This window comes from Gavialis gangeticus, unplaced genomic scaffold (genome assembly GCF_001723915.1).
Source record: "Gavialis gangeticus isolate Ggan-Ray unplaced genomic scaffold, GavGan_comp1, whole genome shotgun sequence".
Taxonomy (NCBI): domain Eukaryota; kingdom Metazoa; phylum Chordata; order Crocodylia; family Gavialidae; genus Gavialis; species Gavialis gangeticus.
The window spans coordinates 156188822-156208254 of NW_017728992.1; the positions used below are offsets into that span (position 1 = coordinate 156188822).

The 19433-nt window shown below is 42.9% G+C and overlaps 1 protein-coding gene and 1 non-coding gene across 2 annotated transcripts; both read right to left on the minus strand.

The window, feature by feature from the left end:
* Positions 1–271: 271 nt before the first annotated feature.
* On the minus strand, positions 272–16997 carry CUNH8orf37 (chromosome unknown C8orf37 homolog). The gene is made up of 6 exons (XM_019527962.1): positions 16862–16997; positions 14297–14396; positions 10318–10388; positions 9378–9443; positions 4925–5020; positions 272–1029 (listed from the first exon to the last, which is right to left on the minus strand). The coding sequence occupies exons 1-6, from the start codon at positions 16963–16965 to the stop codon at positions 870–872; spliced, it is 597 nt and encodes a 198-aa protein (XP_019383507.1). The 5' UTR covers positions 16966–16997; the 3' UTR covers positions 272–869.
* A 119-nt stretch (positions 16998–17116) lies between these two features.
* On the minus strand, positions 17117–17198 carry TRNAS-AGA. The gene has a single exon. It is a non-coding gene; the product is annotated as a tRNA-Ser (tRNA).
* Positions 17199–19433: the final 2235 nt, after the last annotated feature.

The following is a 19433-nucleotide window of genomic DNA, read 5'->3' on the forward strand; positions in this document are numbered from 1 at the left end:
ATAGTACAAATTGAAAGATGCGTTGAGTGCATATGTTGTTCCTTTCCCTCCAGTGTGGCTAAAGGAGAGGGAAAGGAAAGTTCAACAAATTAACTGAAATAAACCTGAGTCATAGAATACTCCTCTGGAAAAAAGGTTTGGAGGAGTCAAGAGTCTGGAGGGAGGGGGCAGAGGGGACCAAGGATATGAAAGAGCACTCTTCAAAGTCTGTAAGTTGTGGTATTGGTGGGTAAAAGAAAGGTCTCTCTGACAATAGCTGGTCCTGTTCTTGTACTTTAGAAGTTGCTCTGCTACTGACTTTTGGGTAACACTTCTTGCGACCACCTGCAGGTAAGTGTCAAATTAATGCTTCCACTCCATGCAATTATCCTCCCAGTTGTGAGACTGTATCACATGGTTCAGCTGCTTCCCAGCCCTGTCATTTCTCTCTCTTTTGGAGTCCCAGATCTTGCAGACACAGGGAACAAGGCTTTCTAATAACTCAGAGAAGCTGACTAGAGCCTCTACTTTTCATTTTTGCTATACCTCATGCTCAGTTCCCCAGGCTTCTTCTCAGACTTGCTACTGTTAGCTTGAAGCTCTCCTTTGCTAATTTATAATTTGCATTTCCAATGTCACCAGCACCTGGTTTCTAGAGAACCACAGACCTTCACGGTGGATATTTCCTCTACTAATCCAGTTCCTCTGCACTCACGAGACCACTGCAGTGAGAGAAAGGCAATCATTTTGAATTTAGTGTCACAGTCTATTTCTAGATGAAATGTTCAAGTTCTCATCTGTTCTCAGAAAACTGAGTGGGGCACAGCTTGAGTTTATGATCTGAAAGTCTATTTTTAAACAGGAGTACGTACTTAGAATGTGCGAAGACTTCATTCTGCATGTTTACCACAAACCCAGTGAAGTTGCCGGTCTGTTTGGAGATTGGTTAACTCGTCAATGGACCTCCAGCTGCACTGGCAAGCATAAGCCCGGGATCCTTTCTTTTTGATCATCTTCGCTCTTAACTTGCTGAGCTCAGGCATATTATTCCTAACAAGTGCGTAAGTCCATGTTAGAATTGTGCAATTTTTTTAAAGCATAAGATACATAATGCCTGGAGATAAACTTTGATATGGATATAATCAGTCCACTTCCACAGGAATGATGTGCGATTCTGAGAAAAGGATTAAGCCCACAGTATTCTGCTGAAACCACTTTGAACAGACTACCTTTTGTAAAGATACCTGATTAACGTTTGTTGCTTTAAACCTCCTCCCCATAGGGTTTTTCTTATAATAGATGCAGCTGTAACGCAACAGCTGCAACTCCCTGTTCCTTCTATAGCAGTGTGAGTCTGCGCAGGAAATGTCCACAGGGAACAGCAATGACTACTGCTCTAAATTCTCTCAACCATGTTCCCTGCATCCACCTGGCCTCTTCATATCCAAAGAACCCCAAGATCGCCCCAGATCTCATTCTTTCACTGTCATGAGTTTTTAGTAATAAAATACATATAGTTTAAGAACATATAACATGTACAGACCTTCACTCTCCCAAGAGAAACTCTTCTTGGAGTGATTTAACCATGGCTGTTCCCAGGTTATTTTTCTCTTGAAGCAGCCACTTTTTCTCTGGAAGAAAAAGCCTGAACATCTATACATAAGCAGCAAGGCTGCTCTGATGTGCTGTAATTACAGTGTTTTGGAACAGACTCTATTCATTGAGCCTGCTGGAGCCTGTTGCAGGATGGTAATTACTGCACTCCAGTAGACTCCAGTGTCTTGTGTATTAGTGTTCCTGCACTGAAAAATGGAGGCAGGGGGGTTTTAAAGCTCATTGAACAAGCAGTGGCTCTCCCAGGAGAAACTGAAAGTCTGCATAAGGCCATAAGCAGAAATTGGGTCACTTCAGCTGTATGTGCTGGAGCAATAGCTAAAAATCCTGAGGAGGACCAGCAGCACACAAGTCCTTCCATTAAAAGCAGTCCTGCTGCCCTCAAAACCAATTCCCTGGTCAGTAATGGACTACTGCAGTGCAAGTACTGCCACTGTGGAATCTATGCAAACACAGAGTCTATTCAAAAAAAGGCATCATTGACAAGTACTGAATGAAGCTAGTTAGTAGGCCAGTAAACTTTAATTTTAAATTTTAAACATCATGCTCATGGTATTTAAATTTTAAAACATCATCCTCATGGTAAGTGGTGTGCTATTTATATTGCAATAGCACCTCTGATTTAATAAGGAGGGCTACAGGCTTAGATGGCTGCAGGCTGATCTGAAATTTATCTCTTGATAAAGTGATAAAGAGTGATGCAAAAAACTAAATAAATTCAAGAATGAAAAGTATTTTGAGCCAGAACTCCTTCTACTCTACTGTTTTTAATGATCCACTGTACAACTACTGTGGTAACTATGATAAAAAACTATGGGGTCCCTCCTGTTGTGAATCTATGAAGACTAAGGTCTGAGGATAGAGATACTGTAGAAGTTTGCAGAGGGCAGAGAGACAGATACTCTCCACACACCATCCCTCCAGAAATCTGCAAGCAATATAAAACTGATATATATTTGTGACCGGGGCAGTACCAGCTTGTTCTCTGTCCTTCATATAAATCCCTCAACATTAGGAAATTATGGATCAGCAATCAGAGTGCAACTAAAGCACAACAGTCATTCTCTCACGTAGTCCAAGAGTTATGCTGTGGCACATGACTTAAGTCAATATGAATCCCCCAATCACAAGTACACAGGGCGTTTCAATGGGATTTATTCATGTGTGTAGTGCTCTCCTGAGTAGAATGCTTTCCCAAGTGAGATTCTCGGGGCAGAGTCCCTGGGCCCTGTTACATGTTCACTCCAACAGTTGCAAATTACTGGAATTTTGTGCTGTATTAAATTAGTACATGTTAACGGCGGGGGGGAGGGGAGGAGAGGGAAGGGGGAGGGTTGGAATAACTGGTTCACTGCAACAGTTACAAAGCATTGGAAAGTTGTGCTTCATTATAAAGTTGCATGTGTTTACGGTGGTAGCCATTATTTTAAATCACTGGAATGCAGTTACTGATTATTGGAATGGAGTGACCTATTAAAGGTAGTATGTGTTAGGAGATAACCCTTGCCTGAAAGCAAACAACTGCAACATGGATGGCACTTTACACATACGAAACAGCTTCCACCTGTATCTGCTTGCATTTTAACTGTGCTTAGTGAGTGTTACATTGAACATGTGACATCACCTCCTGTCTTCTGCAAGTCTGTTAAAACCTTAAGTTTTTGTACATCATAATCCTGCCAGTTCTGCAGGAGGTCCCAACTCCCCCTTTCAAAGATGCAACGAGGGAGAAATATTCAAGAATTATGCAATAGCTCTTCTACTTGGGAATCATACATAAAGGTACTGATCTTTTCTATAGGGTATATTCTAAGTATTCATTTTGTTTACGTTAACACAACGATTAGCTTAAATTGGATGAACTGTATAATAAAATGAGTCCCTATATAAAGTCAAATTCAACTGTAAAGAAAAACTATCCAAGTTAGCCTGTATGGGATCTGCAATGGAAGATGATGAGGGGAGAGGTCATATCACACAGTACAGACTGGAAGAAAATAGGAGGAACATGTAGCAAATCACAAATGATGCTTCGTTTAAAATCCATCAGTGCAGAGAGGCAGAAATAACCAGTGTAAAAGTTAATTTAAAACTTGTTTAAAACATGGGGTAATGTTACAACCACTGCTGATTGTTTTTAGCCTGATCTTGCTAAATATACCAAGACATCACTGGCCACTCCCATAAATGTTCAAATATTACATTCTTACTATGAATTAAAATTCTCCAATAGAAATCAATAAGATTAGAAAGACTGGTGACAGATGCTAGTTTATTTATTTGTTTAATCCCCTAATTTGTTTTAAATACAGATTAACCTAAATTAAAATAACTGAAAATCCTGTTAAAGGTTATACACTGTAATCAAGATAACGCCTTTCACTTTATTTAATTAAACTATCTAATTACTAATCAAGTGAAGAACATATGTTAATACACAGAGAACACATACAGCCACTTCAGAAAACTGTCAGTCCAAAGTGGTTTTTACTAATAATTTGCATTACTGAGAAAAGCAGGAATCTCTCTTTAAGAGAGATTCATATTCTTGATCAGAAAGAAAACAAGAGAAGACCTACAACAAACAGCATGAGAGAGATTATATAGAACAAGATGATCCAGTAACATATTTTTATGAATACAGCAAACTGTTTAGTGTTCTATGCAAGCTATAGTACACCCTCTACTGGTCACACAATCTGAACATCCACTTAACTTGATCCTCATACCACAATAAAAGAGATTTTATCAAAACAAGTGAAATGCTCTATACCTAAATTCAATGTATAAAGTAAAATAAAACCTCTTTGTTGGTAGATACAATCTAACAGAGAATTTAGAAACAGAAAATGTCTAATGGGTAAACTCAGACTTCACACTTCTTTGAAAAACAAAACAGAACAATTTTAATCAAGAAAGCAAAATCTTTCAAAATGGCTAGTCCAAATTCTTCCCTATGGAGAACTTCTGGCAATTTGATGGACTTCACTTTAAAAAAAATCAACTTAGAGTTAAACTATTAGTAACTCACTTAATATCTTTTGTAGACTGCACAATCACAATTACAGTGGAGGAAAAAACCTGACAGAAGTAATGACAGTCTGTGACAATAAGGGAACAGGTATATGTAAAAATATTCATTAATGAATTAGACATACTGCTGAAGAACAGCAGGGACCATATTTCTTCATTAGTAAAAAAAGAGCTATTGCTTTATATGAAATACCAGTTATTGATGCCAGCAGTAAATATGGCCTGGACTTGTACAGTTCACATTTCTGATAAGCATATTAACCCCAAAGTACTAATTACAAACCCACCTGAGACATACCTGAAAAACAGGTAATCACACGACTTATCCCAAAAGTAATCATCATAGTGTGCTACACGGAAGTCACAGGCAGTACAACGTAGCTTATCACATGTTCTGTTCAAAACAAGAGAGCCAAATGTCAGTACTGTTACACACAAAAAGCTACATAAATATTAATATTTCAAAATTAAGGACTTAAAAATTAAGAAAATGCCAGAATTTAGGTTGTCTGTTCAGCATTTATTTGTGCCCCTTATGCATATGCTTTATGACATGTGCTTTAATTAAATTACTACATACACTTCAAAAGGATTCCTAACTCATTCAGTAAATAAGACTTTTCTTTTTATATAGTTAGCATTACATTTTAATCTCTTCATTCAGTATACTGCCATATCTTATTTGCTCCTCATCATTCTACTCTGTACTGAATACAGAAATGTAATTTTCCTGATAGGCCATTTTATAGCAAACCTCACGTTCTATGGCATCTAGAGGCTTTACAAATGTAAATTAACTATTTTGACAACAATCTTGTGAGGAGTAAAGCTACAATGATCACTTGCATTCATTAATTTTAAGTAACCAGTCTGAGACATCTAGGATCTGGTATTTCAGATTAAACAGAGACAGTATTGTAAAACGTATTAAACGTAAAATATGTAAAAAATAAAATTACAAATGTACTTATAAAAATATGCATTAAAAATGTGTGACTGCTCTGTTTGATTTGTTACAGCACTGGTTGCTCAGCACTGCTACAAGTCAGTCACCTAAAAATGCAGAACATGCATGGTTGCCTGTGAAAATTTTAAAGTGATTTGCTCAGTATCACCTAGGGATACTGTGACAGAGCAGTGACAGAATCCAATACTTCAGGGTAGTATTCAATTTCTTTAAACATGAGACCATGCTTTCACCTTTAGCACTCCTTTGCCTCATTCACTAAACACCTTCTAACTTCTGCAACAAATGAGGCAAGTAACCAACAGACACCAACTTTATTTACTGCATGACTGATCCCTAGAGCGTCATCCATCCTTGTTCACTGTAGGAGAAAAGCATTTTGTGGAAAATACAGCATGTGCTCCTGTGCTTAGACTATCTCATAATGAACATACCAGTTGGGACCAATAAAAGTTTGCATAAGTAACCCTGCTTTTTACATTTTCCAAACTGCATGCTTTGGGTTTACAACTTCTGTGTTCTTTTAATGAAATTATTTTGCGTGTAATTTTCTAGGTTTTTAAAAAGTAAACAACACTCACCCCACCCAAAAGTTCCAGCACATGAAACAATTCTGACTTCCGTATCAATAACCAGCAAGGTTAGAACTTTTAGACCCACAGCATGGAGCTGCTCACTTTGCACTAATAGAATAACTGGTGGTAATAACAAGTTTAAGCTGTTATCTTTCTATATCAACCATCAGACATGGTTAAAGTACATACTTTCTCAGTGGGTTTCACAAATATTTGTTAATAGTGGACATTTACTAGGATTTGCTACTGATTTTGTGAGGAAATGAAGCCAGGTTAACAGCTGGGAGGCACCTGTACCAACAATGCTCCCAGACAGTGGGGGACAAATTGGAGAGAGTCCAAAGGAAAGCAACAACATGATCAGGGCTCTTGGGAAACATGGCAGATAAGGCAAGACCTGAGCTTAAACTACAGCACAGGAGACTTAGGTTAGATATCAAGAAGAATTTTCTAATTCTGATGGTTGTTAAGCAATGGAACAGACTGCCTAACAAGATGTGGAATCACCATCATTGGAAGTTTTTAAGTAGAAATAAGCATTTGTCCAGGATGGTATAGACAGGAGTGACCAGTCGTTAACAGGGGGCTGAAATAGGTGAGCTCTTGAGGTTCCCATTGGATATTTTTCTATGATTTTGACTCAGGAATCTGGGCTCTGGAGGAGCGTGTTCTTTAGTGGCTGGTTACAAACATTGGTTTGTTTTTTATTAACCTTTCATTGGAATGATTAATCATCATTCTGGAGCAAAACATCTTCACAGATTCTACACCTGCACTCCTTCAATTAAGACATTAGAGTGTAAAATAAGCAGTCGTGAGGTACCCAGAGCTCCTCTAGTAAAACAAGATAAAACTAACTTTGACATCTAAGAGTGAAAAACAAAGGACAACTTTCAAACCCTTTAACACCTTCTTTATACATCATCAAGAAGAAAAGGGCATATAAACCAGAGTTTAAAAAAATCCTTTAGAGATTGACTTAAAGTTCAGTGAAATTGCAATCTGCTGATTTTTCAGAGGTAAGTAGGGGAAAAATGCAGTGTATGATCTCTTAAAGGTTTTCAGGTAATTATTTGAACTCAGAATCGTGAGGTTGGAAGTGACCTCAAGGGTCATTTCATCTAAGCCCCTGCACAGATGCAGGATGTGCTATTCCTCTATTATCCCAGACAAAGGGCCATCTAGCCTTTTCTTCAATAAAGGTGCTACCATAACTTCCCTGGGCAGCTTGTTCCACTGCCCTACTGTTTTGATAGCAAGGATGTTTTTCCTCCTTTTCAATCTAAACCTGCTTTGGTGAAGTTTAAACCCATTGCTTCATGTCCTGTCCTCTCTGCCAAGGAAGAATATTTGAAATATCTGAACACTGCAATCGTGTCTCTCCTTAATCTCCTTTTTGTCAAACTCTTCTTTCTACCTTTACTCTTACAGATTGTGTTCTAACCCTTCTATTATCTTGTTGCTTGCCTTTGGAGCATTTCCAGTGTCTTCACATCCTTTTTAAACTCTAGAACTCAGAATGGTACACAATACCTAAGTGAGGCCTGACCATCATTTATTATATAGAAAAGTTTCTGGCTAAAGTTTTCAAAATAAGTTAGCCTAAAGTTGGTGCCTAAATATGAATTTAAGAGCCTTTATATTTCTTTCTTAAAAATTAGAATAGCATTACCTTCCTCAGTGGCATCTCTAGGAACTATGGAAGCTTCCCTGTAAATCAGGTAACTTCTACTTAGGGTCCGAAACATGGTTTTGACAGTATAACTGAGAACACACTTGAAATGCTGTCTTTAATTTAAGGACCAGTTACTTTACCTATTCAACTCAAAAGGAATTTGACCAGCTGCTAGAAAGAACAAGATCAAGTCATAAAACTTTATGCTTACTATAAATACAAGTACAATCTGGAAAATGTTTAAGTATTTCTACACAAATCTTCAGACTTATTCAAGTTATAGTTACGATGCTGCATACAGTTAAACTTAGATCATTTCTATCTGGGTGGTTTGCAACCCATCTAGTTTACAGTGGGTTGATGAATTAAGGATAAACTCAGCTTTTTGCTGCAGGTTTTACTGTCTGTATGTGAATCCAAGACGACCCTGAAATTAAGACAACCACCCATAAAAAATTTCTTATAATTTTCTATGCATAGAATCTAATTATTGTAGGATAGTTTTAATTTGTTCCCCACAATACTGTAGGCAGTGGGGGAGACAGGTTATGAGGAGGGCAGTAATGGGGCAGGCAGTGGAGGGAACAGTGGTGGACAGGCAGTAGGGGGGTAGGTAGTATAGAGGTGGGACAGGCAGTGCGGAAGGCATGCAGCTTTCTCCCTGACACCTGTCTCTCCCCCTACTTACCCACCCTTGTGCTTGCCCCCCCAACAACCTCAGACCCCTGTCCCCCTCTTCTTCACCCTGCACTTCTGCACCCCCACCTCTTTGGACCCCTCCCAGCCCTTCCCTCCTCCCCAACAAAGTCTCTACCCCTGCCTGCCCCTTCATCTGCCATTTACCTTAGCTCAAGCACTGGCAGGTTCCATCCCTGTTGCAGCCTGGGGCACTGAACATTGTCTCACTCCAGCCCTGTAGTGGTGGCATGTAACTGTAACCGGCCCTGCAGCAGCAGTGCCGGTCTGAGGCCATTCTCTGTGCTTCAGGCTATAGCAGGGATGGACCCTCCTAGCACCGGAGCAAAGGTAAAGGGGAATGTGGTGGGGTGGACTGGTGGGAGAAGTGGCAGTGGGAGGTGTGCAGACTGGGTGCGGTGGGGGCCCAAGGCTGCAGGGAAGAATTGGTAGGGTAAGCACAGAGCATGGGAGGCAGAGAGCAGCTAAATCTTGCAAAGCATATAGAATCTATTGTATATTTAAACTATGTTTACACCAGTAGTAAAAAGAAGATAAATTGCAACAGAACAGTTGAGGGAGAAAAGAGAATTCTGGCTAATGATATAGCAAGAAACCTTATTTTTATTAAAAGAGCCATGGAATCTTTAGTATCAATGGTAAGCAGATAAATCTCAAGAAATCTTCTTTAAAGCATTTTCACAAAATAGAAACTAAATTCCATGTGATTTTTCTCTTACATGTGTATGTAGGGAAAACTTTATTTCATTGTACTATTAAAACTCAGAATAGAATAAACATTGTAAACATGGTAAGGATTGTAATAATGCAACTAGAACAGATCTTTCAGATGTCCTACCTCTTTGAAATATTTGTTCCTAATCCATATAGTGCAGTGCTTCCACCAAGATACACTGGACAACATCTACGTGAATTTAAAAAGAAAAATAGTAAGTTTTAAGTAAAACACTTTGGAGAAAGGAATATATTACCAACTTAAGCTAACCTTTGTGTATCATGTCCCAGTCAGCACATGTACCTTTTCAGAGAGTCCATTACTTTCAGTAGAGTTACAAAGCACAGTATTTATATTGTAACTGTTACTTTATTGGGCATGGGCTGAGCACACAGGTGTTTAAAGACTTAACTGTTTTTCAACATGCATATTAGCAGGAGTCATAGAAATACAGTACTTTATGTAATGTTCATCAAATAGCACAGAAAACTTAAATGAAGAAAAATGAAGAAAATATTTATTTTGAAGAAAAGCTAAAACTTTTTAATGTGGCACAACTTTACAATTGCAATAATCTTCTATGCTACTACTTCCTTTGCTTTGGAGTCACAAACTGTCAAATTGCTACAATCTTCTATTTTTTTCCTAAGGAAAAGCTTCGCTGAATTCTGAGTTGTTATTGTGTTAATACAGTTTTAACAGTAATAGAATAGTGGTTCTCAACATTTTTACACTCCAGCCACTCTGGAAAAATTCAGCTCTTTGCTTTCACTTGGATTTTGACTATGGAAAAAAATTAAGCAATATTCTTGTTGCAAAGAACTTACAACTACCATATGTCAGAATATATTTGACACTAAACTCCTATTTGAAATCTTTGAGTTTAGCTTGGGCCTTGTGGAAATGCTTACATACCTAACCGTGCTCATCTTGTATGGGACTTTACGGCACCCTTAAAAGATCTCAGGGCACCCTAGTTGTGAATCACTGTAACAGAATCAACCAACTGGTTATGGCTGCTTCTCACACATGCATTAGGTTCACCAAAGTGTTTTTCACTTACCTCTTACCACAAGCCTGCACAGAACCACTATTGGTTTCAGATGTGGAACTTGTAGATTTAGATTTTAATTTCTATTAAAAATACAAAAGAAAGAGCCAGGCACAATTACAACATCATAGCACGGCTATTCTATTTTGCTTAACAAGCAAGTGCTAGAAACCCCTGTGGTGGAAGCAGAGAAAACTGTAAGATTTTAATTTCCCCACAGTTTTTTGCAATGATTCTGAAGACAGGCCTATTTCAGGAGACTTCCTATGTGAGGACAGGAAACTAGGTTAGTAATACACTTGCAGTCATTGCAGTTCCCTCCTATCAGTGACCCAGCAGAAGCTCTGCAAGAATCCACTGCAATGGAGGCAGCAAGAACCTTCTCCAGACAAGTTTATGTGGATGAACCACCAATAGGGAATGGTCTCTTCTACTCTCAGTTTCTGATCTGACGAATTTACAAGCTCCTGTGGTCAACATGCCTCTAAGCATATCCCTGCTCAGTGTACTGGGTGATTTGAATACCACTTTGAGACATGCATTGTTCAAGGAGCCTAACTGTCTAGCACTGGGCCTAGTGCCTAAGAATTACTGCAACATCTAAGGGCCTTCTCAAGAAGTTACCCGGTAAATGCTTTAAACACCTAAGAATTGTCATTAGATCAGTACTTCCTGCTATGCTAGATAGTAACTTCAGTTAATTAGAGAGAGAGGCAGCAGATTGTAGAGGAGAAATCTTTTATATATGCAAATATATTGGTAATAGTAAAAAAGGAAAATCCAAAGTGCTACACCATTTCAACTGCAATTAACTAAAAATGTAGGACCTCATGAAGGATTAATCAGAGTTCTATGCAGCTTTACAAAGATTTGTTAATAGTCAGTAAAGGGGAATGGCAGAGTTTCAGCAAAATATAAAGCCTTTCTTCATGCAAATATTACGTCAAAATAGCTGGATGATTGAACTGCAATGACTCTCCATATGGATACTGTGATTGTGACAACAAGTAGACTTTTTGATTTAGTTTTAACCATTTCCCAAGCAACATAAAGCAAAACCAGGAACTCATAACAAACTAAGAGTGCTTACATAGGGTATTATGTTACAAAAGTCTTGGTTTAAATTTACACCTTGACTTGCACTGGAAAAATCTACCATGCAGACATGGCTTTAATTAGTTTTAAACCTATGAAGCTTAATTATCTTTATTTTTAACATCTAAAATGACTTCTACTTAACCATCTGCTTTGCCTGTTCTGAACAAGCCAGCTTGTGGCTTCATTGCCACTTCCTCCAGCCAATGACAGATGTACTTCTAACACAGGGGTGGCCAAAGCCCAGCCTGCAGCGAACTCTATTCCCAGCAGCCCCTGACCATGTCACTGCGCTTGGTTTCCATGGAGACCCGAGGAGTGACAGGGCTGTGACACCGTGGGGACTAGTGCTTCCATAGAGACTAGCCCCAGCAGTGTACAGAGCTGGACATGGAGCTGCTCCGGTGCTGGGATCTTGCGGTGGTGACAGTGTGGTCTGGACCTGGGGCAGAGCTGTGATCCATTGTCCATGTGCCCTGGGCAGGGTCATGCAGGCAGAGGATCATGGCTATGCCCCATCTCTGAACCACCTGTCACCACTGCAAAATCCTAGCCCCGACCCCAAAGCAGCTCCCTGCCCAGCCATACACCGCGCCAGTACTGTTGGGACTGGTCTCCATGGAAACCTTGACCCTGCACTGTCACAGCACTGCTCCTCCTGGGGTCACCATGAAACTGGGTACAGCAATGTGGGCAGGGGCTTGTGGGAAATGGAGTGCGGACGCCAACTGGATCTGCTATTTTGCCCACCCCTGTTCTGCCAGAACAAGAAAAAAGGCTGAAAGACACTCCTATGTTCTGTTTATCTTTCTTTGACTCAAAACCACTTCCTTCTTTGACAGTCTATGCTCTTAACATTATTATTGGCCCAAACTCTTCAGACCCATCTGTTATATCTGACTATTAGCACTTTGGTAAGATGATCCATTTATAACACTGCTTCTCATTACAAGACTACTGCACTTTCTTTCCTTCATGTCCTACTGTACACCTCTTCTCCAAAGTCTGTTAATTATCTGTCCATAATCTAGGCTTATTCTTAAAATCACAGAATCATAGAAAAGTAGGGCTTGAAAGAACCTCTAGAGTTCATTTAGTCCAACCCCCTACCAGAGTCAGGATCATTCCTATTCCAAACCATACCACAGAAATTCATACTAAAACTCTACAAATCAACCTTGTCACACAAACTAACCTGCCATAGATAAAGCACGGGGACAATGGCAGTCAGTGTCCACAGCCGGAAGGTTGTCAAAATATATTCAAGAGATCCAAGGAAGAGGACCACAACCCTCGCAATAGAGGAACGCAAAAATCCCCACAATCTGCACCAATCGGACCATTCCTTCCTGATTCCAAATGTGGCGACTGGCTTGACCTTGAGTGGAGGGGCAAGACCCTGCAGCCAGAAACCTCCAGGTTTTAGTTACAGCAGAAGCACTGGCACAACTCCTGCCATGGCTGCAGCAGAGCTTCTAAGGAAATTGGAAAAAACCTAAACAGACAAACCCAGATACATATAGCAGCAGGAGGGAAAAAAAAATTCCTTCCTGGCCTCATGCGGCAACCAGCCAAGCCCAGAAGCATGGGAAACTCCCATGGCTGTAACTACTCCTATACCATCCCTGTTCAGTGCTTATGCAGCCTCTTCTTGAACACCTCCACTGATGGAGATTCCACAACTTCCTTAGGCAGTCCATTTTACCACGTTGCTGTTCTAACAGTGAAGAAGTTTTTTTCTGATATCCAGTCTAAATCTACTTTGCTGCAACTTCATGACACTGGTCTGTGTCCTTATCTCTGCAGCACGGGGGAAAAAAAAGGTGTTCTCCTGCTTCTTTATGGCAGCCCTTCAGATATCTCAAGATTGCCATCACATCCCCTCTTAAGTGACTCTTCTGCAACTGAACATGCCTACTTTCTTCAACCTCTCCTTGTATGGCTTGCCTTTCAGGCCCTTTATCATTTTTGTCAAACACCATGGATTTTAGAATCTAGTTCAGTACTCTTCTCCCTGTTTAAAGCCTTTAAAAAACAGCATTTAGGGACCTTTTTTTGCATCATCCTACACTTGTCATTTCCAGTCTCCATTTTTTGTCAGACAAACTTGTCTCTGTCAGTACAACACAGTCTCATTTTTCATTTCTAGATATCTGGGTGGCCTTGCATTTCTTGCCATCATAAATTCACCTTTCTCTTTACACATAACCCTTATTCACACCACTCAAATAGTAGCAGAAGAGACAGTAAGTGTTTTGGCATGGAGTTCTAAGAATACAAAACAGAACAGCATTGTGAACCTTTCAGCAGAGACAAACATTATTGAAAAGGCTTTGCCATGCAGTAGGCTGTGAATAACGAAGGTGAATGATCTATAGTATGAACAGAAATATTTTTTTTAAATTAAAATGAACAGCCTCTTAGGTTACCTTTAGGCAGAGAGTAGAGAAGAACATTTTTTTTAAAGAAAAAAACTACTTTCTAACAATATTGTGTCTCCAATACTGCTGGTTTTGTTTTCAGCTTAGGTCTGTCTACTCCTGAAGGAGTCTAGCATTTTTAATTTTTATGAACATTAATAACAAAATTATGTACTCCATTATGCCACTGCAAATGTTAGGCCTGTCCCAAGTCTAACCCTAAAAGTATTAGCTTGTGTAATAATTTGTCTACACTGACTACATACTAAAGGGAAAATCTGGTTCTGTCTTTCCAGATTTCAGAATGTCTATGCTGTTCACATTTGGTCTGAGCTTCCAAATTCAACAGGTCTCCCTTCTTTTTCACACCAGAGTAAAGAGCCACCCCTCCTTAAAATTTCACCTTTCTTAGTTTTTCATCTAAAAACATTGCAACTGAGACCCTCCCTCCAGCACTGTTTCTGATATCTGCTTACCACAGGTTTTTTTGCAAAGCTGCTTTCATCAAAGATGTCATTAATAATGTCATCTATGTCCTCTTCACTGCTCTCACCTTTTGTGAATAGTTTAGCTGACCTGAAAATAGGACAGAAGGAAGTTCATTGTATAAAAGTGAAAAATACACTAATTGCAAAAGTTTCCAATGCACCTACTTCACATTTAAAAAAGTATAACTCATTCCAATGTTTTCCCTTCTAACATATCTTCAGCGTCAAAGGCATGAACACTTAGTGGCAGTAAGAGCACAAGCTAATTTGAAGTCAGTGTACAATTACTCATACTACTAAATTAATAATGCAATACCCTTTTTCATTTTGAGTATGTAGTTCTATCTTGCTGTATCCACAATGCAATGCCTTTTATAATTTTTAATACATAGTTCTATTCTGCCGTGTTTCCTGATTTTTCAGGAAAATCAATATAAGGTATTTTCTGAAGCAAAATTTCAATGTTTCAGAGTTTTTGTTAACAATGCTAGATAATCTTTCAAACAGTCCATGGCAAAATAGAGAGATGAATATATTTACAAAAGAAATATACTGTGCTTCAGAGAGGCACTCTTAGGCACAGTGCATCTGAAGCCAAAGCAGTGCTGTCTTTGTAGTACTAAAAGTGGGCTAATTATCATTAACACTGTAACCCAGTAGTGCCAATTAGCTCACCTGAAACAGTACACAGATACTACTACATTGCTTCCAGCTGAGCAAGCAGGCTTCCTGGAACAATGTAGCATATTTGAGAAAACCACTCTGAAACACAGTAAGTTTGCTGTATAGATAGATATATTCCTGGAAACATTATAAGAGATTTAATGCTTACTGAATTTTCTTGATTTGAATATCTGTGAGACTGTCCTTTATATGATAAATTCAGCCCCAGTGTGACATACCATAAAAGACAATGGACCTATGCCTGCTTAATACTGAGTACAGCTCACTGTCTACTTGGACTATATACCTAGAATTGTATGTTCCTGTGCAAAAAACTAACAGTGAGTGTTCACTAGTACTGACAGCTTTCTTTTCACAGTTGATGATGGACTGGGAACACTGTTTCTCATACTGATGACAGGGGTGCACCAATAAAGATTTTGTGGATCAATACTGATGGCTAATTATTAACAATACCCATCTGACTGCCAATATGCATCCTAGCAGCTTGGAGAGCAGCAGTCAGCTGGTAAGTTTGTGGGGGAGGGAAGGGGTGTGGGGAGCGCAGATTGAGTCCCCCCTCAGTGAGGGAGGGAGTAGGGCTTGGGGCAAGGGTAGGCGTTGCCCAGCTGAAGTACAGGACAGAGCCACGAATGGCTCATCTGGGGACATGGAGGCTCAGTGGCTCCCATCGCTGGTGGACCCTGGGGGAGACATGGAGAGGCACGTACCCCCCTCGATCTGTGCATGGGGCAAGGGTGGGCTACTGCTGCAGGCTGGGGCTGGTGCCGGGCTTTTCCCAGCTGGGGGGGATTGGGATGTGGTTGGGGCAGGCAGCAGTGGTGGAGAGGGGGGCTATGGGGTGGGCTGTGGCCACCCCAGAATTCACTATAGCTCCTCCCCAGCCCCTCTCCCAGCGCTGTCACTGCCACCTGCCCCATGCGCAGCTCCAGCCCAGCCCCCTGGCTGGAGGAGCCAGGCACTGCCCCCTCAAGGCACCCTCACCTCAGGGGCAGATCTGGGGAGGGGGGTGCACATTCACCCCCTTTGATTTCTGTGGCTCATCGTCATGGACCTGAGCACTTCATTCCACAGGTGTGAACAACCCTTCTCTTCAAGGGTCTGGACACACCTGCAGCTGAGCTCTGCTCTGCTCTGCAGTGCTGCTGTCTGTTTGCTGCACCTGGTGAGGAGGCTCCTTTTTCACAGCCTTGCAGATGGATTTTACCTCATCTCCAGGAAGCTGTATTTGTTTTTACTTCTAATTTAAACAGTCAGACAGCCTAAGGCCCCTCGCATCTTAGCAGCACTTCTAGTTTTTTTCTAATTGGAGAAAAATGTGCAGTGTTATATGTGAGGACACACCTCACCATCTGCAACACACTTCCCAAAGTCCTGCCTCTGCCAATACTCACCCCTGCCTAAACCATCCTGGCCTCCCTTTCACATACCTCACAAGCCCTGTACCTCAGCCCTTCGTTTTGTACAATACTGAACGGGATCGCTAATTTTCTGAAATATGCCAATTAGTTACGTAGTCAAACCATATAATCGCTGAAGCAGCAAACTTCTATTGTAAAACGTCTTTACATGAACTGTCGATACCGGCTCGAGGGTCCAGCCCCGCTACCGCATAAGGCGAGACGCCCCCACGCCGCGCCGGTCTGACCAGGGGCCAAATCCCGGCCTGCCCCCACTCCCGCGGGGGTTCTGCGGCCTCGCCCAGGGACAAGCCCGTCCGGCCCGGGCCCGCGGGAAGGCTCCGGAGCACCGGCACCCGGGCCCCGCGGGAAGGCCGCAGGACTTGCCCAGGCAGCAGCAGCAGCAGCCCCCGAGGCCCCGGGCAGCAGCCCCGCCGGGCACAGATGGGCCCGGGGTGGCCCGGCTCACCCTCCCCTCTCCTCTGGCCCGCCGCGGCGCTGCCTCACGGCCGCCCGCGGCCCGCACAGCTCCCGCTCCACTTGATCCAGCAGCTCGTCCAACCCGTCCGCCATCTTGCCCCGCCTCGGTTGCCATGGCGGCCGGCCGCCTGAGCGGGGGGAGTGGGGCCGGGCGGGCCGTGGCGTGCAGCCAAAAGTCAACCCGGCTGGCCGCTCAGCTCCACTGCCGCCGCGAGCGCGGAGAAAAGCGGAGCACCGCCCACGCCGTAGTCGGCAGGATTCGAACCTGCGCGGGGAGACCCCAATGGATTTCTAGTCCATCGCCTTAACCACTCGGCCACGACTACTGTGGTTGAGTGTCCCCGAGCCACGCTGAAGAGCCCGAGCCAGACCTGAGCTGACTGCCTTGTGTCTTCCACAAGGGGCTTCAGAATCTGATCAGCTGAAATAGTTGGAAATTATTATATATTTTTTTAAGTAAGCTTTCGGGTTTAAAAACCAGCCCAGCCTCGACTTCTTTACTATTCGTTCCATCCGGGAAGAGCACACACCAGCTGCAGAGGCTTTCTCAGCCTGACAAAGGGTTTTTAAACGCAAAAGCTTGCTAATTTCCCCCCATCCCCCCAACTATTTAAGTTGGTCTAATAAAAGATATCAGTTTCACCCAAAGAACCTTGTCTGCCTATGTCCTTAGCCCAACATGGCTACAACCTGCACCCCTGTATACTCCACTGCTTTGGCTGGGGCTGCCCTGCATCCTGCCTCTGCTGCCCACGCTAGTGCAGTGCGGTGGGCTTTGGGTCAGGCCGACACAGGACACTGATACCCCCGAGGTTCGTCCTCACAGAATACCGGCTGCGTCTACGCAGGGCGCTGACTGCGCAGTAGCCCGACACTACTGCACAGTGGTGTAGCAGGGCAGCGACCATGATGCACAGTAGTATTAGGCTACTGCACAGTAGTCTCACAAAAAAGGTGTTCATTGGTGCTACTCAGGTTACTGTGCAGTCATGTAGTACTTCAGTACATAGTGTAAACAAGTACTACATGACTGCTCAGTCACTTGAGTTACTGTGCAGTAGCGCCGGCGAACGTCTTTTTTGTGACACTGCTGTGTAGTAGCTGAATATTTGGTACTTGTTTACACGACTACTAAATGACTGAGCAGTAATGACTGATCCTTGTAAACAGTCACTGATACTTGTAAACAGGTGGATTAGCACATGGGCCCTGGGTCCAGGAGCCCCTGCCAATTGGGCCCCTTGAGGCCCCAGGGGCACCATGGCTCAGGAGGGCATCCTGGCAGCAGGCATGGGGTGGGCAGCACACGTGCCTTCTCCCCTCTGTCAGGGCCAGGTCTAGGGTCAGGGGCTAGAGGAGGGCATGGGGCTCCCTGCAGGTGGTGGCAGCTTTCCAGGGCCATCTGCTGCCCCATGGGCAGCACTGGTCCCACTCCCTGCCATCTGCAGGTGGCCACTGATACCAGCACTGCTGGGACAGGACAGAACAGGACAGCCCCGCCCTGCCCAGGCTGACAGAGGGGCGGATAGGCAGCTGGGGGTGAAGCTTGTGTGTCCCCCAAGCCGTCCCCATCCCCGTCCCTGGCCCTGGCTCATCCCTTGGCACTGGGAGACCACAGCTGTGGCTCTACCACAACTGCCAGGTGGAGGGGCTGGGCTGGGGCCAGAGCTGCCTTCATCTCAGCAGTGCTTGTGCCTCCTGGCTCACCCTGGACATGCTGAGGAGGCTAGGCAGGCCCAGCTGCAACCCCCTGGCAGCCATAGAGGGAACCTGCCCTTGCCTGGCCCCCAAAAATGTTAATCCACCATTGCTTGTAAAGTATGCCCCACCAACAGATGGTTCCCCATTTCTCCTCTTTCTATCCAGCTGTGAAAGGTGAGAGGCAGATAAGAGGTACCACAGATTTGAGGTAGTACTGTACAGCTGCTTCTCCAGGCTGCTAGTGCTGCTTCCTCAAGGGTCAGGTCTAATTTTCTGTTGTTCTAACTGCAGCCTGCCATTTCTGTGGAGATCGGGCAGAAGCACTAGCCTAGAGGCAGACAGTAGGTGTCTCACAGCTGTGGTTTTATGCCTGCTGGGGATATCAGGAGCAGCAGGTTGGAATGGAAGGCCAGTTTATTTAATTCCTTTAATGATTTCTGGACCTATGGGGAATCCTATGGGCCAGATGACACTGTGGGTCAGGCTGGCTTGCAGGGTTGCTCCACAGCCAGATCTGGCATGTGAGCTCAGGCCAGTACATGGGGTTGTTCTATGCCTGGATCTAATGTGCAGGCTGGGTTGACACAGGGGGCTGGTCCATGGCAGGATCTGGCACACAGGGCTGGGCTGGCATTCCAGGTTGCACCGACAGACTGACCACGTGCGCTGATCCCACTCCTGATCTGGTAAACAGACTTGCCTTATGCCACTTATCCGGCTTGTGGGGCTGAAAGGTTGAGCACCACTGATTCAGTGGAGCTGAAAGGTTGAGCACCACTGAGTTAATGTGCACTCAGTCTAACCAAATTTAACTCATGATCTTTCATAGATTCATAGATTCATAGATTAAGGGTCAGAAG